The sequence below is a fragment of the Myodes glareolus genome, chromosome 5 (genome assembly GCF_982192425.1).
Source record: "Myodes glareolus chromosome 5, mMyoGla1.1, whole genome shotgun sequence".
Taxonomy (NCBI): Eukaryota; Metazoa; Chordata; class Mammalia; order Rodentia; family Cricetidae; genus Myodes; species Myodes glareolus.
This window is the reverse complement of record NC_142030.1, coordinates 6,975,061-7,002,869: the sequence shown is the minus strand read 5'-3', so window position 1 is coordinate 7,002,869 and position 27,809 is coordinate 6,975,061. Positions and strand designations below refer to the sequence as shown.

The following is a 27,809-nucleotide window of genomic DNA, read 5'->3' as shown; positions in this document are numbered from 1 at the left end:
TCTCTAATCAGAAAAGAGATAGGTACAGAATGTTCCTATGGACTTTCTATAAATCACTATATTTCTCTGGCTTGTACCATTTTTAATCAAGAAATTAAGTCACTGTCCACTATAGTTGTGTCCATATTCAAGATGGCTTTGTTTGTTCTGAGGGGGCAGCTGCGCAAGATATCTCCGCCATCTAAAGTAGAGGTGCTGTCGACTGTCACAGAGCATCAGACTGACGGTCTCTGCTTTCTACGGACTGCCTCAAATACAGGCCTGTCCAGTGGGTTCTATAGCATGTCTGGTGGGGCCTATAGAATGTCCAGTGAGGCCTCTACCATGTCCAGTGGGGCCTACACCATGTCAAGAAGTGACTTTTTGGTCCCTGGTCCTGACTGGGAATGATGTATCACATGCATACTGATTGCCCTAAATGTTCTCTTGAGTCACATCTGTATTTGCCATCAATTGTTCCAGGGATACATTTGGAAAATTAATAGATAAAAGGAAGGCTTTTCATTGAACTTGGCTCTGTGCATATTAATGTGGTAATTTGATTTGATCAGGCTGTGCTTTAAACATAAAAATAGACACTATAGACCTTCCATATTGTGTAAGTTACTTTTCTCTTATTGGCATAAGGATGTGGGATTCCCCTCTGTATGCTGTGAATATAATTGGTTAATGAAGGAACTGCTTTGGACCTATAGCAAAGCTGTAGGAAAATAGAGCTAGGTGGGGAAAACTAAACTGAATGCTGGGAGAAAGGAGGCAGAGTCAGAAGCCATGGAGCTGCCGGCGGAGACAGACATGCTGAAACTTTGCTGGTAGGCCATGACCTCATGGTGATGCACAGATTAATGGAGATGGGTTAAATTAAGATGTAAGAGTTAGCAAATAAGAAGCTAGAGCAAATGGGCCAAGCAGTTATTTAATAAATGCAGTATCTGTATGGTTATTTTGGGGCTGAGCAGCCAGGACTGAAACAAGTGACCTCCTCAAACAAATTGGTGCCCACGTGGCCAACTAAAATCCACATAAGACCTGAGAGTTTAAAAGAAATTCTAGACACTTTCTGTGTAATTATTTCAGGGCTAAGCAGCCCTCCTCTAACAACAGGGTAAAATGCCATGACCAAGACAACTTTTAGAAGAAAGTCTGTTGATGCACACAGTTCCAGAGAATCTGATTAAATTACCGCCAGCTGAAGGGAGGTGGAGCAGCAGGAGCAGCAATGAGGACTCGATGAGGACTCCCATCTTAAACTGCAAGCATGAAACAGAGGGAACAAACTCATAATGGTGCCAATTTTTAAACTCTCAAGTCCTGCCTTCAGTGACACACTTCCTCCAAACCAGGACATGCCTTGTAAGCCTCCGACACAACATCACCAATGGGAGACCAAGTATTTAATGCTAGAAATTCCAGGGAAGTTTTTATTTAATCCACACACAGGTCCTTTCCATGGCTATTTTCTTTCCATTACTGATTTTGCTCCATGCTTCAAGCAGGTCTAACCGCTTAGCAAGTCAGAGCAACAAACATGTAGTTATGGGGAGCGATGGGTGTTGCAGTCATTGATCATAATTATTCTCTAAATATTTGATTCAAAATCACAGAGCCATGAATCATAACTTTTCAGAATTATTTCAGAAGTGATTTATTAGTGATTTATGAGATTCTTAGTTTCCTATTGAGATAAGGAACATCTCACTATGTATTTAAGTGGACAATTTTTTTTTTTGGTTTTTTTGAGACATGGTTTCTCTGTAGCTTTGGAGCCTGTCCTGGTACTACCTCTTGTAGACCAGGTTGGCCTCAAACTCACAGAGATCTTCCTGCCTCTGCCTCCTGAGTGCTGGGATTAAAGGCGTGCACCACCACTGCCCGGCTAATCTTCTTTCTCCAGAAGATTATTGGCCAGTAAGGTATTATTGATCATTTGTTGAGTATGTATAAAAGAGAATGCCAGGAAAGAAAATACTGATGGCCCCAAATGAGCCCCAGTTGCTTTTACATCTGTAGCTACTGCCTTGGGTGCTTCTGAATGCATCTGAACGTTCTGGACATGAGATTGAGTACAGCTTAACTTTTTCATAGTTTTATAATTTTAACCTCAGCTAAGGCAGGAAATCTCCTTTCTTTTATTTATCCTACATTTATGCTAATTTTGAAAAAGCTTTGAGAATTACATTTAAAAAAATAAAAGGAGAAGTATATGAGTTCCTGGGTGAATGAAGACAGGTAGATGTTGTGGGAAAAGATAGGAGCATGCGACAGCTCAGCTGAGGAACTGTTTGCTGTGCAGAGCCCGAGGACCTGCGCGATAGCCAGAAGCCAGATAAAAGAGGCCAGCAGTGCAGGGTGCACTTTGAACTCCAGCGTTGGTAAGAGAGGGAGGAAGACAGGATTGTCAGAGACTATTGACAAGTTCTGGGTCATGGAGATACCACAAACAAACCAACAAAAAGCTCAAGATGGTCAGAGACTGAGGAATGACACCAGGGCCATCCCTTGGCAGTCAAATGAATGTACTTACATGAACAAGCATGCGTGTGTTCACACATATGAAAGGCCATCCCTTGTCAGTCAAATGAATGCCCTTCCATGAACAAACATGCATGTGTTCACACATGCAAAAAGAAAAAAAGATACGTAGACATATAGGAGGTCTGAGTTAAACACAAAATTGCTTGTAGTTCATCCCATGAGAGTTGTCTAACTAAACTTTCAGAACAAATAGTTATAAAATAAGAAGATATGAAGTATATGACTCCTGGCCATGCTGCATAAGAACTGATTAAGATTCAATGGAAAATATGTAATCATGAGCTAGTAGAGTAAGTCAAGGCAAATATTTTATAATCTTGTAATTTGAGACCCACCGGCATGACTATATGTCAGCAGACATGAAAGTGTTGAGATATCTGACTAATTAGGAATTTAAAATTTATCCAATGTTTACCATTTTATTGTTTGTCAAAGAATGAAAGGGGAAAAATCGAGATTATACTATTGTGGGAAAGAATTGGGTAACTTGGCAATCTACCAAAAGTTAAACTGTGGATACTACTTAATCAAAAAAATATCATGGGGGGGCAGTAAGAATTTAATTAGTCATTGGTTTGAATCTGTTCTCAAAAATGTTCACTGTAGAGTTCATCAAGCAGAGTTGCACTAGCTAGAGCATTCAAACAGAAGTTAATTAAATAAATACCACCCGTCTTTAGTGGAGAAGTGACAGAAGCGTGAGGAAAGGAACATATTCTGTGCATCATCATGCAAAGGCTTCGTGTCATGCAAGGGCTGTGAGTTTTGTCCCTCGAGAGAGGCAGGCATGTGTGGAATAACCTCTAGCCCACCCATCACTGAAGCACAGATATTTCAATGTCTAGACAGACATTTGCCAGAGTATATTCAAATGCTAACAGTGTTCCTCTCTGAGTAGAATTTAAGCGACCAACACTCACATTACTTAATTATGCTGGTGACAATTATTGTCAGAAAACTCTACTATACATATTAGAAGTGTTTTACAATACTAGGTGAGAATGAGAAATGTAAGCACTTCATGGAATATGTTCTATGAATGTAACCAGATTTTGGTTCTCAGAGACCTGATTTTCATTCATCGTATAGGACGTGGTCTGTGGACTTTTACACATTAACATTTCATGGAGGGCACATGGTGTTTGGAAAAGAGTGCTGCTCCAGTATAACAAATAATGATTTCCCAAATAATTATGAGGTGTGAGGTCTAGAATCAGACAGACTGGGGTTGACCCCCTTCCCTGGCTCTTGAGTACTGAGAAGGAGGAGGCTGAGCATTGTCCTGAAGTTAGATAGTTCTCAGCTGCATGGCAAGTGTGAACCAGAAAGCAGAGGGCAAGGGGAGGAGGAGGGAGAGAAGGACGGGAAGAGAATAAAGGGAAACGGGGAGGAGACAGAGAAGAGACACAGCAGCAGAGTGTGACTACGGCAGGATGTGACACTAGAAAAGGAACTCTAAAGGGTGGCTTTTATAAAGATAGGTGAGTGCCAAGAAAGCAGAGGACAAGCAACCAAGTAAAGTTAAGAAAATAGAGTAATGAACATGATCAATAATGAGATGGAGTCTGAAGAAAACCACAAGAATCGTTGAAGTTTAGTCAGTAAAATTTTAACAAACCTTGAGTAAAAAGCCTTAGGCCAGGTTTTGTGCTTGAAGATAGTAAGGTTGGTGATCTGGAATGCTTGGATGCATTAGGGAGGAACAGATCTTCAGAGGTGGGGGCGGAGTTGAATATGATCAAAATACCTTATATCAAATTCTGAAAGAATTGCCAAACCAGCTAGTCTCCAATTCAAACTCTACCATATACAATCCTCATACTTTTCTTTTCCTTTTAGGTGTGTGTGTGTGTGTGTGTGTGTGTGTCTGTCTGTCTGTCTGTCTGTCTGTCTGTCTGTTGTGTGTACACGTACATGAGCACAAAGTCTTTCATATACACCCGTATGCATGAGTGTCAAGATTGGAGGTCATCCTTAGTTGTCATTTCTCAACTGCTGTGGTCCTGTAGTTTTGAGATAGGGGCCTGGGACTCGTGGATTGGAATGTGCTGACTGACTATCAAACCCAAGAGATCTACCTCTCTCTGCCTCCTCGGCAGATCTTTAGGCCTGGGGGTTTTGTTTGTTTGCTTGCTTTTTGCTGCTTTGTTTGGTTGGTCTTTGGTTTTTTTTTGAGACAGCATTTCTCTGTGTAGCCCTGGCTGTCCTGGAACACACTCTGCAGACCAGGCTGGCCTGGAATTCACAGAGCTACACCTGCCTCTGGCTGCTGAGTGCTGGGATTAAAGGCAAGTGCCACCCCCACCCGCTTTGCCAGGCCTAGTGTTTGTGGTCATGGGAATCAAACACAGGTCCTCATATTTGTCTGACACTTTGTAGACTGAGCTGTCTCCCTAGCTCCTGGATTTGTTTTCAATGAGCTTCCTTCAGATACCTCACTGAACTGCTAGTGCTAGGGACCTAGTTACCAGGACAATGGGAGGATACATGAGTCTGACTTTCAGGGAAAAGGAAATATAGGAACTTAGGCTTCCTACAGCTGTAATCTTTCATGTGACCTTCCAAGGTGGTTTCCCATCATGACACTATACTTATGCCTCTTATTTTAGGAACACAGAACTCTTTTCACATGCTAGAAGTCTGCGCAGCCCTGAGGTCAGACTGGATCAGACCACCTTGCTGTTGTCTGTCTGATTTTCCTCGGTTTTCCTGACTGCATCTTTGAGTTTCTCCAGTCTCTTGTCCCGCCAACCCCTCTCACCCGGTGGGATGGCTAACTCATATCTCCTTCTTGACTGATGCATTTTTTCCCTTGACTCATTTTTCTAAAAGCAGCGTCTCTGGTACTGTCCAAGTTTCAGCCCATGACTGCAATTTCCTAGTCGCCGCTAAGAAGCTGTTTTCTGTCTGGGTTCAGTTCTCGCTGTGTAACACCTGGAAGTACTGGCTGCCTCTGCTCTGCCATCTTGGCTCTCCCTGAGCCAGCCACCCCTCATGTATTTGTGTCTTATTTCAGAAACTCTTCCATATCTTGGCATAGTAAGTATCAGCTGTTGGGTTTTTTCCCCATGAAGTTAATTTCTGTACTATAGAGATTGAATTTTAAGTGATTTTATTGGAGCATATTTGTCCCTTTGATTTTTGTTGAATATCCATGAATTTCTTCCTGATTGTAAAGTCACCTTGATCTGCCACTCTGGTTTTATGACTGTGTACTTTCTGTTTCTTTCAGAGGTCAAATTAATCAACTTCTTGTCAAAGAGTGGTACATTTGATTGTGTGTTGATGTCTCAGAGTGTGTTCTTGTTCTGATCTTTCTTCCCAGCCTTCAAACTATAATTATTAGATATTGTTTCCCCAAATGCATTACAGGATCCCATTTCATGACAATTATCTAATGAGAATTTCATTGGATTTTAATTAAAATTATACTGACATATATGAAGGACTTCTATTGCTATTATCTTGGATATCTGCTTTCATTGTGGTACATGGTTCTATTTGAATTTCTGTTTTTTAAAAGACTTATTTTTATGTTTAATTTTCTTTCTCCTCTCTCTCTCTCTCTCTCTCTCTCTCTGTGTGTGTGTGTGTGTGTGTGTGTGTGTGTGTGTGTGTGTGTGTATCTATTTGTGTCTGGTGTAGTAGGAGGACGCAGACCTCTTTTTGTCCTGGCTGCCCGGCTCCCAGCCACCCTGCTAGCTTAACCCCCAAAATAACCACACAGAAATTGTGTTAATTAAATTACTGCCTGGCCCATTAGATCTCGCCTCTTATTGGCTAACTCTCACATCTTGATTAACCCATTTCTATTAAATCTGTGTATCACCATGTGACTGTGGCTCACCAGCAAGATTCTAACCTACATCTTTCTCAGGCTGGAGATTAATGGTGTCTGCCACTCTGCCCTTCCCAGAATTCTGTTTTAAAAAAAGGGGGGAAGTGGTGCAGAATAGCCAGGCAGGAAGTATAGGTGGGAAAACCAGACAGGAAGTAGAGGCAGGGCGATGAGAACAGGAGAATGCTGTTAAGGAGGAAGCCAATTCTTCACCAGTCCTGCCCAGATCACTGAATAAGCAGGATGTGACCTGCCCCACTGAAAAAGATACTGAGCAGCTAACATAGATAAGGATAATTGGCTTTGCATTTCTTTTTTTTTTTTTCTTCATCATCTACTAATTGAGAGTAACAAAAATGTCTTATGAGAGTATACCAGGATGATTAAAATTTTTGTTGTCATTAATATCAGTACATAGTAAAAATAATAATATTAATAAAATGCTTAACATTAGTGAGTGACCTAGTATGTATTCTAAGATCATTGATGGGCTCCCATTTATTCTGCTATTTCTCCTTTCTCTTTCTTGATACTGAGTAGACATTTCATGTCCATGGGGCATCTAAGCTGCTCAAACTGCCCCTTGTTTCTAAGTAAATCTTTATCTGCCATGGAAATCTCATCTAATGTTGCAACTGTATTTCTCCATGTATGGTTGTTCCTTTGTTGTTGCAGCTAAGAAATCCTTGACTACGTGAAGGCTGAATGATTTCCCTATGATTTGTTCTGGATTGAAGCTTAAAATTAGCATTATTACCATCATCCAGCCGTACTTATGCATGAGGTGGATGATGGAGGTTAAGGTGCTTTAATATTTGAGATACAATTTAACAGTTCCAGGACCATTCAAAAGATTATTATGTTTCCATTTAATTATCTTTGCTACTTTGTAAAAATGCAGTTCATCTTGTTTAATTTTCAGGTCTCTCTTACACTATGTAGATAATATACTTCATTTTCCACATATTGATTTCTCATCTTACCTATTAGATCATTTATTTTTTCTAATATATTTAAATGTATTTTTAAAATTATTCTATATACACAGAGTACTTTTACTTTTCTACTATAGAAACAGTTTTCCTTACTTAATTACTCAAATTAATACCTCTATAAATGTAGATGGACATAGTCAAAAAATAAACCCCAAAAGCTTGTTGTGACAATAAGGAGAGAAGATTTATCTCCTTATCCTTATTATTATGTGAACTGTTGAAATTTTGAAAGTGATGAATGATCTGAAAAACATTATCTTCTGATGTAGGTGGATCTTCTGTCTATGTGTTACTTTCATTGGTCAAATAAAGAGACTGCCTTGGCCTTTGATAGGACAGAAGCTTAGATAGGTGGAGTAGACAGAACAGAATGCTGGGAGAAAGAAGCAGAGTCAGGCAGATGCCTTGACTCTCCAGCCGAGATGGATGTAGGTTAGAATCTTGCTGGTAAGCCACAGTCTCATGGTGCTACACGTATTATTAAAAGTGGGTTAATCAAGATGTGAGAGTTAGCCAATAAGAGGCTAGAACTAATGGGCCAGGCAGTGTTTAAAAGAATAAAGTTTCTAGGTAATTATTTCAGGTAAAGTTAGTCAGGCGGAGGGATGCAGCCCGCTTCTCCTTCTACAATCTTCTTTTAAAGTACTTGATTTTGGTTTTAAAATCTTGAGCTAGTGTTTGAGTTCAGCAATGATTCCATGGAATTGATCATGTCACTTATATCCATTGTTGAATCAATTTCATGTGTGACTTGGTTTTCATATACCAAATCAACCTTTCAACCTTAAAATGTGTCCACCTTTTCTCATAGTGTGTGATCAGCTTTATCAGATAAATTGTACATTAGAGTCTTTACATTTTCACTTCTACAGAGGTTGTAATTCCCTTGTGATATCTTTTCTGATTTGGGCAATATGGTCACACTAGCTTCACAAAATGAGTTTGGAGAGGGTTTCTGTTAAATATTTTTGGAATAAATTGTAGTGTTCAGTATAATTTTCCAAAAGAGGCTTGAGTCTCATGGTTTTCTTTGTGAGAATTTTAACTGTACTCTTGTGTCTTTCCCACACCTACTCATATTATCTACCCTTCTTGACTTGGGTTTAGCAGTTGATGTCTTTCTAGGAATCTGTCAATTTATCATGAGTATCTAGTTTCAATCACAGATTTATTTATAGGTTTTACAATTCCACAACTCTAATGTCATTAGTAATATCTCATCTTTCTTTTCTGACTTTCATAATTTGAGTCTTTTTCTTTATTGAATGTGCAGTTGTCAAACTTAGGATATTTCAAAGACCCCTTGGCAACTATCAGAGCTTTAAAGGCTCCCTGCGAGCATATTGTTTTCTAGATCACCCTTATGGTTCTGGGTTTACTCACTGTCAAAGCTGCCTGGGCACTGCAGACCAAAGCAGTTGCTACTCACTCTTTATACCACCATCCTCTGAAAAGGGCTTCTCCCACTAGGAGGACAAAGTGTTCATCCAGACCTTAAAGGAGAGATTCTTTAGGCTCCTGCCAGGCACACTGAATTTTGACAGTTTTTTGAGAAGACTTCTGGAAGGCTCCAATCTCATTCTGATCCTTCTATGGCTCCCTAGCTGCTGGGTTTTATAAAATTCTGATTGTAGACTTTTTTGCTCTTGCCTTCAAGACTGTAAGTTTTAGAGAAGAGGATAAATGTAGAAAAGGTCAAATTGTGGCAAAAATTAATATTTTTAAAAAACTTATCCATTTAAAAACATAAACTCCAAATGTCACTCAAAATCTGGTTAATATCCCAAATTCTGAAAGTACTAACTTGGCAGCCATTGGGAGTACAGTCTAAGCCCTGCTTTGGGGCAGAGAGAATTTCCATGGTTATTCTGTGTTCTAGTCAGTGTCCTATTGCTATAAAGAGACTCCATAACCATGGAAACTCTTATCAGAGAAAGCGTGCAATTGGAACTGGTTTATAGGTTCAGAAATTTAATCAATTATCATCATGGTGGGAAGCATGGTGGCACACAGGCAGACGTGGTGCTGGAGAGGTAGCTGTGAGTTCTATAGATCTGTAGGTAGCAACAGAAGAGAGAGACTCAAATCCCCCAGTGGCACACTTCTTCCAACAAGATCACACCTCCTAATCCCTCTCAAGTAGTGTCATTCCCTGATGACAAAGCATTCAAATATATTTACCTATGGGGAGTATTCCTATTTAAACCACGACATGTCTCCAAGCCTGATGACATCTTGGTGGTTTTTTAATATCCTTGTCTTGTGGTTCTACTCACAGTCAGTGTCCTGACAGACTGATAAATAGTGTTTCATGTTTTATTTGCCATTATAAATGGAATAAAGTTTCCAAATGGCATGGATGCGTCTTTAAAAGATCAACTTTTATGTTTTGAGCTGCTTTCCTAGCTTCTATATTAGCTTCCGTAGCTCTAGTGTGTGCTCCCTGGAATTTTTCAAAATAGAAAATTGTGCTATCTGAGAAATAGAGGTAATTTATTGTCTTCTTTAAGATTGGTGTTCTGTGCTCATTATTTAACACCATTGCAAACATCTCTGTGTGCAAACATGCCCGTGTAGGGATGCAGGTGATTCATATTCAGAAGCCCGAGGAGGACATCAAACATTCTGCTCTCCCACTCCACCTTACTCCCCTCTGTGGAATAGTCTCTCACTGAACCTTGAACTAGGTTCACAGGCAGCAAGCCTCTGTCTCTGGCCCTTACAGTGCTGGGTTACCGGTGTTTGTAGCCACATATATAGCTTTGTTATATGGGTCCAGACTCCCCAGCGCTGTTCCCACTGAGTTTTCTCCTCAGTCTTGACTCTGCTTTCTCCCTGACCCCTGGGATTATTTGCTCTAACTTCTCACTCACAAGGCAGATCTTATCTTTATTCTCTCTCTGAACAGCTCTGAGGTCTTTCTTGTATGAATCATGCCTCTACTCTACCTTGATCATTTTATATAATTTGGACCTATCTTTCCCATATGGATATTTTTTGGAGAGAGCACTTTATGGTGTGTTTTCCCCCTACAAATATCTGTTAAAAATTGGCAAGTAGCAAAGGAATTATTAAAGTCCGCTCCTGAGCTGATGTCCTTGAAAGGCCGTGTGACCTCCCATCTTGCAGCTGTACCTCCTCTCCTTGGGATGGTTAATGCACGTTCACTTTGTGTCTTTGCAAAACTTTCTCTAATTCTTTCACAAAATGCCCTACTATGAATTCTGAGGCAGTGGAGATGACGGTCCTATCACAGACTCCAAAGTGTAAAACTCAAATGATTTTTAAAGGTTATAAAACCCAGCCCTTTTATTTTATAGATGATAAAATGGATTTCATTGTCCCTCTGCAGCAGAGCTTGCCTTTAACTGTTATTAAGATATAGGAAGTGGATTCTAATTTATCAGCCTTCCTGGGGAAGCCCGCACTCCTAACACCCTCTCTGACTGGCATCTTTTCCCTCGTGGGTTACTGCAGTAGCCCCCACTGGCCTCCCTGCTTCTGAACATGTTCCCCTGAGTTCTAAATCGTGGAACTTTTGAATGAACCTGAGATCCTGTCGCTCATCTACTCCCAGCGCCCCCAGAGGCCTCTCATTTCATTCAGAATAAAACCCAGACCCTTAGAATGGGCTATAAAGTTTTGTATGATTCATAGCTCACCGGTCTCACTCAACCTTCTGAATGCCTCGCCCACCCTGACTCTGAGCCATGATGCCTTGTAGTTCTTCCAACATGCTAAGCACATGCTTTAGGAGGCGTTCCTTCCTTGGTTGCCCTTCTGGAATATGTTTCTCCTAGATGTCCACACCAATCAACCCCCTCGTCTCTCTCTCTCTCTCTCTCTCTCTCTCTCTCTCTCTCTCTCTCTCTCTCTCTCACACACACACACACACACACACACTGGTGCTTCATTCTTAATGAGGTCTCCCTTTGAACACACCACCCCAATAATTAGCTTTGTTCTCATTCCTACTTTAAATTCTCTATAGCAAGAGCGGTTATTATGTTTACATATAATACATGTTTGCTACATCTCTGTATCTATTGAACACCAGTTCCATAAAAATCAAGGGTGTATTTTTTATTTCTTTTTTAATTTTATATTTTTAAGAAAGCTTTTTTTCCATTTTATATACTGATCCCAGTATATAAAATCCTCTTGTCTCTTCCACCTCCCCCCACACCCCCCTCATAGAAGGTAAGGCACATTGCTTTGAAGAAGGACTAAGGCCTTCCCTAGTATATCTAGGCTAAGCAAGAACCCTCTAAAGAGAATGGGTTCCAAAAAGCCAGTATAAGCAGTTGGGATAAATCTTGGTCCCACTGCCAGTGGTCCTGCAGTCTGCCCCAGCCATACAATTGTCACCTACATTCCAAGGGTCTAGTTTGGTCCTATGTTGGTTCCTTCCCTGCCCTGCAGGAGTTGGTGAGCTCCCATTAGTTCATGTAAGCTGTTTCATTGAATGTCCCCATCATGGTCTTGACCTCTTTGCTCATATTCTCACTCCTCCCACTCTTTGACTGGACTTTGGGAGCTCAGCCCAGTGCTCCACTGTGGATCTTTGCCTCTGTTTCCATTAGTTGCTGGATGAAGGTTCTATGGTGACGTTTAAGATAGTCATCAATCTGACTATAGGGCAAGGCAAGACGGGGCATCTTCTCTATTATTGCTTAGGGTTTTAACTGGGGTCATCCTTGTGGATTCCTGAGAACTTCTCCAGTGCCAGGTTTCTTGCTAGCCCCATATTGACTCTCTCAATCAAGATATCCCTTTCCTTGCTCTCCATCTCTGTCCTTCCCCATCTCGACTATCCTGTTCCCTCAAGTTCTTCCCCCCTTCTACCTTCCTCTTTCCCTTCTGCTCTCCCTTCTTCCCTCACCCCCATGTTCCCAGTTTTCTCAGGAGATTTTGTCTGTTTTCCCTTCCTTGGGAATCTATATATGTTGCTCTTTGTTACTTAGCTTCTCTGGGGTCGTGAGCTATAGGCTCGTTATCCTTTGCTTTACAGCTAGTGTCCCTTTCTGAGTGAGTACACAGAGGTATGCTTTTCCAGGCTGGTGTATCTTTGTTAGACTGTTGCCTCTGTGGCTACACCAAAAAGCAACTGGTACCCAATAGATTCCAACTAAATATTTGTAGATGAATAAAAGTAGATGAGAGCAGGTGAAGTCAATCTGATCATCAAGACCTACAGGGAAGACTCTGACCGGATCCAGGTGTCTGTAATCGGGGTCGTATTTCAGTGACAGCGCACCTTCCCAGGGCCATGCAGAGTTACTCGCTGTGTCTGCAGCCGTGACAAAGCAGCAGGATCACAGCTCACTTAGAAACAGCTGTTTGTTTTGGCCTGGACTTTCAGAGCGATGAACGAGAGTTCATCACGCCAGGGAGGCAAGGCTTCCAGTGGAAGGAACAAGAAGTCAAGAGATCATACCTCAGCTGCAAACAGGAAGCAGAGAGTGAGAACAGGGCATGGAATCAAGCTATTAACATCCCAAAGCCCAGCCCCGATGACATACTTCCTCTAGCAAGCTCCACCTGCTAAAGGTTCCACTACGTCCTCAAACAGTATCACTTGGGACCAAGTAGTGAAACATGAGCCTATGAGGGAGGCTTTCTATTCTACCCCACCGCAACCGCTGTTTGTTCTGGTCTGGTTGCTTGATAGGAAACATGTCCTTCTGAGCACCTACCTGAACATTATACACAATATTTTCTATGGAGGAAAGATGTTGAGCCACATGGACAGCAAGTTATATAAGTTAGTGTTAGTTCTTTTTGATAACTTGTATGATTTTGTTAATTTTATGTGGCTGAATTGACAGTGTGGGTTGCTTATACAGGAGAAATTTGTTTTCTTTGAGTTGAGGACCGTAAAAGAATAAATGTCAAGTTTACACAGGACTCACTTAAATGCGAAAACCAGGAGTGAGGCTTCCTTGTCTCTCAGTTGTGTTTATGGTTTCAGCACCACTTTGTCTGTGTTTCCCTCACGTGATTTTGGTCCCGTGTGTCTGGCCTGTTTCCTCACCTCATAGATGACACCCTTGTCTTTCAACAAGGACTTTCATTAGTGATTGCTCTACTGGATTACATCTGTGAGTCTATGTACTATATGCGAGTAAGGTGACATTCTCCAGTGTGAGGAGTTCTATTTTGTGGGGACACAGTTCTGCTGAGAACAAGGGCTTTTTTGATGGACAATCAGGCTTGGAATCTGAAAACTGTACTATGGCAGGATCAGCCAACAAACTGCGCACAGGAACACCGGGGACATTTTGTGTGCCTCTAGAAAAGGCTTCAGTAAATTTGATCATTATTTCGAATATCTCGTTTTTCTATGTCCACCATACAGTTCATTGGCCTCGAGGACACAGTCAGAGCTTCGACGTCTTTCATTCTCCTGGTTGATCATTTGTCCTTTGGTTCACTTTCCATGACCTATGCACTGTGTCAGTCATCTATCCTTCGTGAAGGAGCCTTAGCCTATGCCCCCCTAATTTGATGTACCCCGTTTGAAAACTGTCAGTTCTAGATACCACCAATCGCTTGACACTGCAAGATATTGGAATGTTCAATTTGTTTTTAAATCACCCATCTTGTATACCTGTGCCGGTAAACAGTGACCATGAAAAGACATCACAAGGAGGCTATAACTTCCAGTCCTTCTTCTGGCCTGTTCCCATGGAAACTGACACACATCTTCATCCCTTTCCCTCAGTTCACTTCGGAACCATCTTGCTCGCTCCCTGCATCCCCTTCCTTTTATTTCCTTCATTACTGAATATCATTGAATAATTTACCAGTCCACAGGAATATGGCTACGAGCTGTGGGCGCACCAGTGAATAGAAACAAAGAATACTTTACTTTGCTACGGAAGTTTGTTTAATGCATTTTGAATTTCATAGGACAGATAGAAAAGGAAACAGGTACCTGTAACAGAATGAAAAGTCCACATCAAAGTGTTGCAGGAACTTGTAGCAGTATGGTGGCTCAGGATATTTTTCCAGGGGACATACTTTGAAGTTGAAACAATGTCTAGATAAGGAAAGAATTCTTGAAATAAAATCAATATCAAGTACAAAGCCATAGGATTGAGCATTAAAGAGTTAAAAAAGAATTCAAAATTTAATCTTTGGAACTGTAGTATGGATTATGAAGAATGCCTAGAAGAGAACCGTGTGTGGGTAGGAAGACGTAAAATAACAGATAGGAGAAGCATCTAGCTTCTTTGTTTTAAGCAGCCTGGGTAACCTCTTTCCTCTCAAGGAAATATGATACCATGAGAAGTGGCATCCTTGCCTCAGTTCTCCTCCCAAACAGAATCATGTAAGCACACATGACTTGGAGGCACCCGCATGCATCCCTCTCATCTTTCTTTCTCTAAATCCAGAATGTTCTTCCTTGTGCCATTCTGTGATAGTTCATCTTTCTGTTGCTATGGTAAAGATGGTCAAAAGCTACTTGAAAACGTTTATCTCGGTTTATCAACTGAAAATACTGGCCTTCAGGAATAAATATTCACATATAAAGTAACCTCCACCACTTTCTTGAATATATATATCATTTAAATATAAACACTGACCACAAACTGTGTACTTTGCTTATTCTTATTTTTGGCGGTGCTGTCCATTGAACCCCAGGCACTGCGCATGCTGAGCAAGTGGTGATCTACCTCTAAGCTCTGTCTTCAAACAAACAACATCAATGTGTGTGCTCACCTGTAGATACATATACTCAAGCATATAATTGTATGATTCTTATGCTTTCCCCATAATACCCCTGATCTTGTGATCTTCTCGGAATCTCTCTTGATTTTCTCAGATAGATATAAGAGTTCATTCTTGGTGCAAATTCTATTGCTCACAATTTAGTTATTTGTTCGAATGGTTGTTTTGTCTACATGCATGTCTATGATCCATGTGCATGCCTGATACCCACAGAAGCCAGAAAAGAGCATCCAATCCCCTGGAAGTAGAGCTGCAGATGGTTGTGGGCTGCCGTGTGGCTGCCAGGACTTGTACCCAGGGGAAACACAGCTAGTACATTTTACTCTGAGCCATCCCTCTGGCCTCTACTGTTCCTATTTTACTCACTTAATAACTTCCCTCTGGCCAGTGTTCCCCAAAAGTCTTCTAAGGAACAGTAGCAAAAAAGAAAAAGAAAAAAAGAAAAGAAAAGAAACACTTTCTTGAAGATTATTGTCACTGAGACACTGTTGAAAAAAATGACTATTTTGGAAAATGGATTATTTGAAAAACAGCATTTTCTAAATTAGTCATTGGTTAGAATTTAGTTTCCCAACCAACACTCAGTTACCGAATTGATGCTATGTATTAGGTCCCATCCTATTCTGGGGTCTTCATGATTCAAACTCTAATGCGAAGTTTTCCTCTTTAAAAATAAAGAACAAAGATTCAGAGGTAGTAGCTGTTTGTGTGTGGGCATGTGTTGTTATTGTTGTTGTTGTTGTTCTGACCACAGCACCAGGAAGAGCCAACTTCAGTGAGAAGGAATTTACCCTGCATCAGAGTCTTTGTTTCAGTCCTTCATGATGGAGAGGGCGTGAAAAAGAGCTCCATGCCTAGTAGTGGGAAGTGTGGAGGAGGCTGTCCACACCTCTGTGGACCAGGAAGCAGAGAGCTAGCAAAGAAGGGAGCCAGGTAAACTTGGAAAGCCGCATTCATAATGCCTATTTCTTGAAATGGGAAGATGTCACCTTCAACCTGGGCCACATCTTCTCCTGGAAGCCTATGTAAGGATATGGAAGACGAAAGCTTAACTCTTCCTTTGCCTGCTTGCTCTTCCTCTCACTAGCAAGTCCATTCCTTCACTGGGTTTTGAGTCTATTACTTTGGGATGCTGGCATATACTGAAGACTAGTTAAAATATCCAACTATTAGATTCTTAGACTTCCCATTGGTAGACAGTAATTGTTGAACTAGTTGGACCACAGACTACACACATGCACACACACACACACACACACACACACAAGCACACACGTGCGTGCACGTACGTGAACGTTATTCACTCTCTAAGTTCTATTCATCTGGAGAACCCTGACAATACAGACTTTTCTTTGGCAGCAGAACTTGGCAGTTTAAGAGTCTCCCAGGTAGAACTGGTTATAAAGGCTTGAAGGGGTCACGGAGGACAGCTGAGGTTTGACACTGTGTGGCAGGGTTGGAGTTCCTAAAGAGAGCCCTGGAAAGTCTATTGGTGAAAGTGTAGACCAGCTGTGGCAAAAAACCCTAACATTTTGGAAATGCCAACCACCCATGGATGACTACCCAGGGTAATAGCAGGTGTGAATGGATCCAGTCTGAGCCAAGGAGACAGCCATGTGTGCTGCAGAGGGCAGAGCCAGAAAAGTGACCCAAGAGCTTTGAAGGAGCCTAGAGACCACAAGTGGATCCAAGATACTGGACACAGAGTTGTTTACACTATTGGAGTTTGACTTTTCTTTTTCAGATTGTGACTGTGCACAGACTCTACCTTCTTGAAGTAAGAAAGTTTTTAACTTAATTTTGATTTTTTGCAGGTATTCACAGTTGAAAAATTTTGAACTTTGAAAAGAGATTTTGGATTTTTAAAAAGAATGAAATTTTTGATCAATTTTATTGATTTTTATTAGGCTCTACATTTTTTCCCTTCCCTGCCTCTCTCCTCCCCTTCAACGCTTTCCCAAGGTCCCCATGCTCCCAGTTTACTCAGGAGTTCTTGTCTTTTTCTATTTCCCATGTAGATTAGATCTATATATTTCTCTCTTAGGGTCCTCATTGTTGTCTAGGTTCTCTGGGATTGTTATTTGTAGGCTGGTTTTCTTTGCTTTATGTTTAAAAGCCACTTATGAGTGAGTAAATGTGATAATTCTGGTTCTGGGTTGCATAACTCAAAATGATGTTTTCTAGTTCCATCCATTTCCCTGCCAAATTCAAGATGTCGTTATTTTTTCTGCTGTGTAGTACTCCATTGTGTAAATGTACCACATTTTCCTTACCCATTCTTTGGTCGAGGGGCATTTAGGTTGTTTCCAGGTTCTGGCTATGACAAACAATGCTGCTATGAACGTAGCTGAGCACATGTCCTTGTAGTACGATTGAGTATCCTTTGGATATATACCCAAAAGTTGTATATGGCCATACCACCCTGAACGCAGCTGATCTCATCTGATATCTCTGATCTCAGAAGCTAAGCAGGGTTGGACCTGGTTCGTACTTGGATGGGAGAATAGATATTTTAAACAGACTGAACTTTAGCACATTTAAATTTGTAAAGACTGTGGGACTTTTAAAGTTACTAATGTTTCTAATGTGAGATCTTGGGCATTAATAAGAAAGAAGAAGTTGTGGCCTAATGGTTCTATATTTGTGTGTTAGTTTGACACAGGATCAGTTGTTCTTGCTTGTTTTTTTGTTTTTTTTCTGTCAACTTGACAAAAGTTAGCCACTGGAGAAGAGGGACCCTCGACGATTGAGAAAATGACTTCTTAAGATCTGACCGTAGATGAACCTGTAACGTATTTTCCTAATTAGTGATTGATTACCAATGGACAGCCGGGCCCATTGTGAGTGGTGCCATCCCTGGGCAGTTGGTCCTGGGTTCAAGAAGAAAGTAGACTAAGAAAGCCATGGCAGCCTCCACCCGTGGCCTCTGTGTCAGCCCCTGCCTCCAGAATCCTTCCCGATTTGGGTTCCCGTCCTGACTGACTCCTTCAGTGATGAATGGTGATCTGGAAGCATGAGTTGAAAATCCTTTCCCTTTCAGTTGCTTTGCTCATAGTGTTTTATCCCAGCCATAGTAACCCTATCCAAGACAATGTGCTCCTATGGATGAGGTCTTATTTACTTCTGAAGTATTTATTTTGTAGTGTGCGTGTGTGTGTGTGTGTGTGTGTGTGTGTGTGTGTTGATATTTGCATGGGGGTTTGCATGTAGAGGTTAGTGGACAGCCACAGGTGTCCATTCTTGGCTTGTGCCTTGTTTTGAGTCAGTCTTTGTTGTTTGTTTCAGTCATTGTTCTGCATACCTCAGGGTGGTGGTTATGGCTTCTAGGAATTCTGTGTTTTCTGTCCCTGAGTATGAGTGCCAGGATCACAGATGTGCACCATTAACAACATGTCTGACCTCCTCATGAGATCTGGTGATCTGAACTCAGATCATCAGGCTATTGCTGCAATAGTTCCTAGCTGCTGAGACATTTCCCTAGCCCCTATTTACTGTTTCCAAGGGAAATACTTTTTAATATCTCTTCAAGGAAGTCATAGATTAGTGTGTTAAATTTCTGCATGTCAGAACTAGCTCTCAGAGATTTGAGAAACATCTCAATTGAATAATGCAGCCTGTGGTAAACCTGTGATCAATTTAACCCTCCTGTTTCTCAGTCTGAGGAATCAAAAGATGCTTGGACAAGGACGTCATACCATGGAACACGGAGGAACTGAGTTGCCCCTCACCCACTACCTTTCAGGCCTCTTTTGCCTGTGCCTACTATTCTGAAGAGCTATGTCACAGCCATTCTTTGGAATGAAGTTTTTCTTAGCCAGAGAAAAGATTTCATACCACTTATTGACTTTGGAACACATTCAATAGCTGATGTCAAGTGAGAATCATCAATGAGATTTCAAGTAGGTACTTCATGCCCCTTAGTGAAAGACAGAGCTGGCCACCTCCACCATCACCTCACTGGGGCCGGAAAGAAGAACCCTAGTCAGCTGTGGGTTATTGGTGTTCACTGTCTGGAAGACGGTGATAGGAATGGGGGAAAGTGAATGGCCTGTGTGTCTCTGTAGCAGGCATATTCTTCTTAATGGAAAAATTAAATAGCTACGCCCGCCCCTGGCATCCTTGTCTGACTGTTGGCAGCAGGCGTGTGGACTGAAGCCATTGAAACATTTCAGGAAGCCAGACTCTCTCAGATGAGTCACAGGAAGCCATTGACAAATGGCCTTGGCCTCAATCCCTTCACCCAGATGAGAAGCCTGTAAAATGATACATGCTTTCTTATGCTCTCCCCAGGATGAACTGGAGATGTCATCTTAAATCTCATTATTTTCAATATATTGCTGCTCACTTGCGGTGTAAGTCAGTTTAAAATCTAGATGTATGACTCCTCTCTACATCACAAATAGGCACAATGATACTAAATTTAAGGAAAATACCTTGATCCAGAGCAAGGCCTTACACATGCTGCCTCTTCTTCCTCCTCCTCTGTCTTTTCCTTTTCTGGTTCTAGGAATTGAACACAGGACCTCACAGACAAGAGGCAAGTGCCTATCACTCCCAAGCCTCCAGCCCTCTCTGCACTTCTCATTTAGAGACAAGGTCTCGGTACTTTCCCAGGCTATCCTTGAACTCTCTTTGTAGCTCAAGCAGGTCTTACATTGGAATTTTTCACGACAGCACTCAGAACAGCTGGAATGACAGGCATGAGGCACTAGGCTTGGCGAGCCGTTCTTGTTGTAGATCTTAAAGTCACTGATTTGATGCTGATGGCCAAAGTGTCTGCTGCATAAGCCTGAGGAATAGAGTTCAGTTCCTGGTTCCCTCAGCGGAAGGAGAGGATGCTCCTGAAGGCTGTTCACTGGCTCCCACATTCCTTCTCTCTCTCTCTCTCTCTCTCTCTCTCTCTCTCTCTCTCTCTCTTTCTCTCTCTCTCTCTTTCAAACACACACACACACACACACACACACACACACACACACACACACACACACACACCCTGTAATATTTTTAAGAGTTAAAACTAAAAACATACCATTTTTGAAGGGCATTTGTGTCTTTCTTGTTGCTGTGACAGAGTGATGTGGCGAAGGCCACCTAAAGGCTGTGTGTGCGCTCCTAGCTCAGGGTACCATCCATCACATGGGAAAGAGAAAGAAACAGAGCTGGAAGTCACTGGCCACATCACATCCACAATGGAGGCTGACAGGGAGGGATGCTTGTTTGCAAGAACTGAAATTGTTTTTCTCTATTTCATATAATCCATGATCTCGGCAAAGGGCATCGTCCTGACTGCAGTGAAGATGGGTCTTCCCAGATGGATTGTTATAATCTAGATAATCCTTCACAGATATTCTCAGAGGATACTGTTAATCCAGACAGTCCTTCCCAGGTATGCCTGGAGCCCTGCCTCCCAGGTGATTCCAGATTCTGGAAAGTTGACAGTCAACCTTCTCACCATCACAGAACTTTAGGATACTGAGAATATTTATTTGTCCAAAATGAGTTTTATTTTATGTTCCCTTGAAAAAAATATTAAATGGTCAGTCCTCAAACACCAGAAGGGTAGTATGAGCTTTTAGTTGTGAGAGGTTGTGTATCCTTAACCTTCTTCTCTGAACAATTACAGACAGATTCTGGAGCTCTTTTTTGGAGACTCCCCTTGCTTGCACATCCAGTCACATTGCCACTGCCTGCTGTCTACTCCTCGGTCCAGAAATATTGCATTCCCAGTGGTGCAGAAGATAGTCCCCATCATCAAGCATCAAGAGTGAATCCCAAAGCCCATGCTCTCTCCTTCATCAATGATGAAGACATTGCTACTTCATGGATTTCCCATGTGTTCGCAAACATCACACAGCTCAATCAAGGAGTGATCATTTTTGTAGACTCAGAAAATGGACAGTACCAGATAATCAGAGACAGCGGGGTGTGACCTTATGTCTTTGAGGAAATGAAATGTTCTCTTGAAGTCCTGAAGACCCAGAATGTGTAGTAAAGGTCTTAGCAGAGTTGCTCCTCTCTCCAGAGGAAGATGGGCAGGGAAGAGTCTTCCTTGCCTTTTTCAGCTTCTGGTGACATCTGTTAATTCACGGACCTGTAACTCCAGGTTCTGAATATTTGCATAGAGCCCCCTTCCATGTTTCTCAGAGTGTATTAATTTCCCCCTCCCCTCTTTAAATAGAATGATCTAGTTTTAAGATCCTTAGATTTACTAGATCCATAATGGCTATTTTCAAGAACATTATATTCATAAGCACCTGTAGTTACCTCTTGAATGTGTCTACTTGGGTGGCAAAAGGTAGAGTTGTGATGAGTGAAATCACAATATCTAAAACTTACATCCAATGTTTAATGTTTAGGGATTGATAATAAAATAGATTTTATAAAATGTTTGACTCTACTTAAGAAGAGCATACATTAATAGAGTAGGTGCTTATTCATATGCAATTCCTGGGAGTCACTTTCTTTGCTCATATCTTTAGAATAAACATGACGGGTTCGGATGTCCAGAATCACTGAGAATGGGAGGAAATATGTAATTACAGAATGTATTGCCTTTACCGTAGGTCTCAAGTTCCTAGATTGTTCCTTAAATTGACCATCACAATAATTTGAAGAAGTGAGTCTTCATATTCAAATCTGAATTCTCAGTGTTTTGGATTCTTAACAAGGTGTTTAGCTTAACCACCCATAACAATAATAAGGGCCATAATCATCCTCAGGTATTTCTAATCATCATTCACTTCTCCAGCCCACAGCCTGCAGTGCTAAGATCGGAGGAAAAAAACAGACGGCTCTCCCTGGGAGGACTGGCGGTATTCTGCTAGAAATTACAGTATTGGGGAAGTGAAAGACAACAGAGATTTGCAAAATCCTGATTCTGTTAACTGCCTCCAGTTTCCTGAGTATGAACATTTTCAAAACAATTAATTTTAATAAACCAGGGTCTTTGTCCTAACCTGTGGGCCAGGCAGCTGACTGGGCCAGAAGAAATCTCTGTCCATCACTGGTTTTAGGGAGGTTGAGTGACCCAACCACCCCCAGTTGAGTTTTCGGCTGCTTCCAGTTCTGGTAAAGGATCACGTGCTCCCCTTTATAGTCCCCTTCTGCTGTGAAATACGGCGCTCATCTTATGCAGCCAGCCTCTGCATTTGCGCTCTAATGAAACCTCTTGTCAGCCACTCTGTGCTGACCCTGCTTACTTGTATATGAAATAAACGGAATGTCTGTTTCCCTAGACTGAAGAACTTGGGAGTTTCCTGACACTGTATAGAAATAACCCCAACTTGTTTCTTCTATTTGAACAAAACCATGAATAGCTTTTGAAAATACAAAATTTCTTTCCTTGACAGTGTCACCTCATTTTCTCATGGTCATGTCACCTTTGACCTCCTGACACCTGGACAGAAGCAGTGTCTAAAATACGATGATTTCTACAATAGCTCACTGCTTCAAGAGTTCATGGAAGCCACTCAGGTGAGGCTGTGCTTCCACAGGCAGTACTGTCCAGCCGAGCACACTGCTGACTTGAGACACAGACACTACGCAGCAGATGAGATCATAATCAGTCGGAGGGAGTACTCATTCCCGGAGGTTTGAATGCAATGTGGTTTTCACTGTGAGTGTTCTTTAAAACTGGTGTTTGTTGAGCATTTTTTTTTTAAAAAAAAATATAGTAGCTGAGCTCTTGGAGCAGAGCAGATTCTGAGCTTTATATTCTAAAATGACTTCTTCTGCTGCAATTTTATGGGGAGCTTTCCATTTGATGCCTTCCTATACTTTATATAACCTTGTAATCAGTGAATATTCAGACCACAGTCCTCCCAGAAGGCACAACATTCTAAGGTTGAGAATGCATTTAGTGGTTAATCCTCAGACTGTAAGAAAAAAAAATGTATAAATTTATGATACTCTAAATATGACATAGACAAAATCTATTATACATTTTACTTAGTTTGTTTTAGAATATAATTTTAAAATATTATCTATATTAAAAAGCAGAAACAAAATTTGTTTTGTGACTACAGTATCAGATAGTGTCTAAGTGTGACCCTTGGTCTTCTCAAGTTCATAGTTCAAAGTTCCATAAGGTTACCTGTCTGTCACCAGAAGAAAGACATATTTTGCCTTTAATTGTTGATAAATTCATCATTAGCATTAAGAACATGACTCACAATGAAAAAATAACTTCAAATCTTGGCAGCATACTGTTTGGTATGGCAAAGTATATATTCAGTATACTTGAAATGGATTCTTCAACAAAAATAGTATACCTTGAACATTTAAAGAGATAAAATAAGAAGATCCAAAATATCAGCACTGGTTTGTTATGTAATATAACAACAAAAGAAATATCATTAAATCATATTTTTGTCTTACTCTGAAATCCACAGTTTCTTCTTAAGTCTAGCTTGACTGGTTTCAGTGAATGCCCTCCTGTAACAAATTCCACATGGTTGGAGGTAGTTGCCATACCCCATCTCACTGCTCTTTCCAAGGTGTCTTCGCAATTACTTTTACAAACCACTGAGGTTCGGCCCACACAGTCAGAGAGCCAGGTTTGCCTTTCTTGAGTGTGCAGTGTGTATGCCCACAGACTCTTGAATGTTCTGACAATGACTGGCTTCTAAGGTGTGTGGCATGCTCACATTCACAGGAGTCCATGCCACGGACATGCCCAGACCTGCAACAGGACCAGGTGTCCTTATCGATGCTTCTGCTCTCCCGGGAGCATAGTCGAAGGGCCTCAGGTGTGTTACTTCACCCAGGAAATCTAAAAGGAAATGGGAAGGGAGGTGACTAGAAAGTTAGTTTTGGTCCAGCTTCAGAATATACTTATATGGATGAGAACTTAAAATGTTACTTGTCGAGAAATGAGGCTATTGTTAGAGCTGAAATCTGTGTGTTTAAAACTAATTTCAGAGAAACTGCATCTGAGATGAAACTCTAAGGATTTCCCCCTTTCTCTCTCTCTCTTGGTTTATCTGCATTGCATGTTGACTAAAATAACATTTAAATCATCCTGATAGGGCAGTACTGGCCAGTGAAAGCTTTCATTTCTTCCTCTGAAAAAATATTTGCTGGCCAGATCCTGTAACACAAGGGTATGGTACACACCTGCAGTGCCTGCCTGGAGAGAGTAGATGGGGTTAGAGTGCTTATATCACAAGGACAAGGACTTAGATTTCATCCACAGCATTCATGTGAAAACCTGGGCATAGTCGTGTACACTTGTCAACCCAGCATTGGGGAGGCAGAGACTGGTACATCTCTGGGGGCTCCCTGGCCAGTTATCTTAGCATATTTGGTGAATTCCAAGCCCAAGAAAATGAAGTGGACAGAGCCTGAGGAACAATACCTCAGGTCGTCTTCTGGCCTCCATATGCCGGTCACATGTGAACATGACCAAACATGAATATGGACAGACTCACATAGACCTGGAGTTTATATGGAGTTTATATTCTATGTTTATAAATTTCTGATTTGGGTCTAGTCAAGAGAGATGTTCCCTGGGCCCATGTGAGTCTCTGAGGCACACTGATGGAAGAACCAGAGCAAACTAGTCTACAAGGCCATGTTTGCGTATACAAATGATACAGGTGTAGTCGCAATACACTTTACAATATTGGAAATCTAATGTTAATAAATATGACACAATTGCTGTAGAAAATCATATGCAAATTGTCAGTTTTATTAATTGTATTTACGAGATTGCATTCTTTAAACATTTTGTTAATTTTTGAGGGATTAAAAACACTATTTAATTATCAGGTGCATATGACTGATTGAATCCAAAGGCTGAGTCACTTTTCATGTGTCTGCAGAACACCCCTATTATTTCCCCATTGCTTTTGTAATTTTGTGTATCTGTGGAAGTGTGTGTTCATATTTGTGTGCAGTATATTTTTTTTTGTGATATTTGGGAACATCTTGTCTCTGAATAAATCATCTCTCTGGGTTTTGGCAGGGTGCCTGGCTGTCCTTTGAGAGACTTAATCCAATCTAAATTGCTCTCAACTGCATCATTAGTGTGCGAAGCCTCAATGGCCAGAAGGTGCATACAATGCGCATGTTGTCTGCTACCTTGGGATGTGCTGGAGATGAAAACAGAGGCTTGTGCGTGCGAGACACGGTTGTCTAACTGGGCCACACCCCCAGCCTCTGCTGCTTTGTTGTCACCTTCATTTGTTTGTCATTGTTTGTTTTGCTGACTGATCACTTGCCCTGCGGCCCAGTTAGGACTTGAACTCACGATTGTTTGGCCTCAGCCTCTTGTTTACTTGGTATTATAGGCCTGCACCGCCAAATCAGGCAACAGAGATTTTTTTCTTTTGTTTGTTTGTTTGTTTTTTCAAGACAGGATTTCTCTTCATAGCTCTGGCTGTCCTGTTGCTCACTCTGTAGACTAGTCTGACCTTGAACTCACAGAGATCTACTTGCCTCTACTTCCCAAGTAGGGGCAAGAAGATTATTTTTTAATAAGTTTAGTTCTAATGACTTACAATATTATTTCCAAAATTAACTGAATTAGATTTTTCATTTTGCTCTTTATTGAATCATCAACACAAATGTGCATGTCTCTCTATTGAAGGCGTAAGTCACAGACAATCCCACACCAGTTTGGAATTGTGATTAATAGAATGGTTATTTATTCAAAGGGGAAAAAACTTACAGATTACCGTCCCAGACAACAGCCCCTCCACGCAAACAGGAAAGGAGTCCAGGGGCCGGAAACGGAGCCGGAAGACAAAGACAGAGTGGAGGACAGCTGCTGCTTTTTTCAAAGGGAGAGAGACCACGCCCCAATGGGCTGGTAACTCAGCGGCGATTGGCTGAAGGAGCTGAAGGAACTCCCACAGCATCTCCCCCTTTTGTTTAAGTAAGAGAGTTCTAAGCCTACTACGCAATTATATACAATAAGTACAAACCTACGAAATTATATACAATAAATACAAATATCCTATTCTAACTAGCTTAAGTCTTGTATAACAAATAACTTGGCCAAGTCATGAAAGGAAAGTAACTACATTTATATAATCTTCAATCCCATCGAAGATCTGAGAAGGGAAATAATGTTATCTGAGTAATTAGGAAGTGCAATCAAACAACTTCCAGAACATATAACAAATCGCAGAGACGACTGGCTACCTGGACAAACACCCAAAGTCACATTTGCAGCGTTGAAGCAACCAACTTTGGCTAAGGCCTGATGTAACTGACATACCATTTTCAAAGGCAAGAAACTTCAAAACTATCTTACCCAGTCTTGGCAGGATATGACAGTCTTGTTTTATCCATTTACGGATATTCTGTAACTCTGTCAGTAGTTGAGGTATGAGCATTTCTTTACCCAAAGGCCAGTTCTGCCAAGAAGAAAGGCTCCAGGTGGAGTGTTTTTGGTGCTCAACATTCTCTCGGGCATAGATCTGTGTTGCCAGGAGTGATTGTGTCTCCCTACCATAGAACTCTGAATTAGATTAAAGGCCATTTTCTACAGCTCTTTGAAGAGGTTGAAGATTATCTATCTATACTGAATATAATCTCTATATATCTAAAGAACCTGATTAGTCTAATTATAAATGACAAACTTAGATGACTGTTGATCTATATAATTCTCAATATCTGTCTAACTTAAAGACTGAGATAATAAACAACTGTGCAATAAATGAGGACAATGTGACCTCCAAATATAAACAATGTGCAAGTATACATTACAATATGGTAAATATATATCAATACATAAACAATATATAAGTATCTTAATCAGAGGTAGAAGTGTACAATGCAATATGGTAAATATACATATATCAGTACAATATATATATACAAATACATAAAAATGTTTTAAACAGAGGTAGAAGCATGAAGCATGCATGCATAAAATAGTCAACATAATTTAACTTTGTATCAATATATAAGAATCAATACCAATACATTTGTCAAAAACAATAACTCACAAGTACAAAGCTATTATCCCATAATCCAATTATCCTTTTTTTTTTTTTTTAGATTCCTGCACTTATAAAATTCCTCCCCCAACCCTCAACCCTATACTAATTATAACCAACCCCTAAATGATGTCCCTAAACCCAAGGACAAACTTTACTGGGAGAGGGGATGTCGTTCTCTAGAATTACTTCCAGCTGTCATGGGGGCGACGTTCTTTCTGGGGGATCCTGTGAAAGTAAAATGATGGTTAAATTTCAAGATCAATGTCTTTTAAAATTGCAAATAGTCTCTGAGTATTTTGTGGAGGTCTGGCCAGAATGTTGTACAAGATGTGTATCATTTCAGCTAACCACGTTGGCATCGTCTTGTGTAGCTGGTACCCAAAACAGGTCTTGTAGTAGCACTATCAGTATCATGATGTCGTCTCAACCAGGTGGAGTTGTTGTTATGGGGCCCCATCTTCTTCCTGGAAACTTCAAATGTCACTGTAGGAAAAACTCATTGTTCATTGTGGAAAACTTAAACATTAATTATATAGACATATACATGAATACCTATATTCAATGAGAGACATGATAGATATATTTAATGAAGGTATGATAGATATGAAGAAAAGTAAAGATGTTTTCTAAACTCATATTTCTTTCTGTCCCATATCATGGCTCTTGACATGAGACAGAAACTCCAGAAACTCTGGGTTTTTCTTTAAACAACAGGCTTGGAATTAGAGAGGGACTGAGCCAGAGTCCAACTCTAAAACC

At 40.9% G+C, this 27,809-nt stretch overlaps 1 protein-coding gene across 1 annotated transcript in view; it reads left to right on the top strand.

Moving 5' to 3' along the window:
- The window catches only part of Ush2a (usherin), a 683,507-nt gene that overhangs the window by 67,707 nt on the left and 587,991 nt on the right, over window positions 1–27,809 (top strand). The window contains 6 exon segments of the mRNA XM_087905997.1: window positions 20,730–20,787; window positions 20,790–21,025; window positions 21,822–21,871; window positions 21,873–22,004; window positions 22,452–22,676; window positions 23,759–23,851. Of these exon segments, the coding sequence (XP_087762123.1) occupies window positions 20,730–20,787; window positions 20,790–21,025; window positions 21,822–21,871; window positions 21,873–22,004; window positions 22,452–22,676; window positions 23,759–23,851 (794 nt within the window).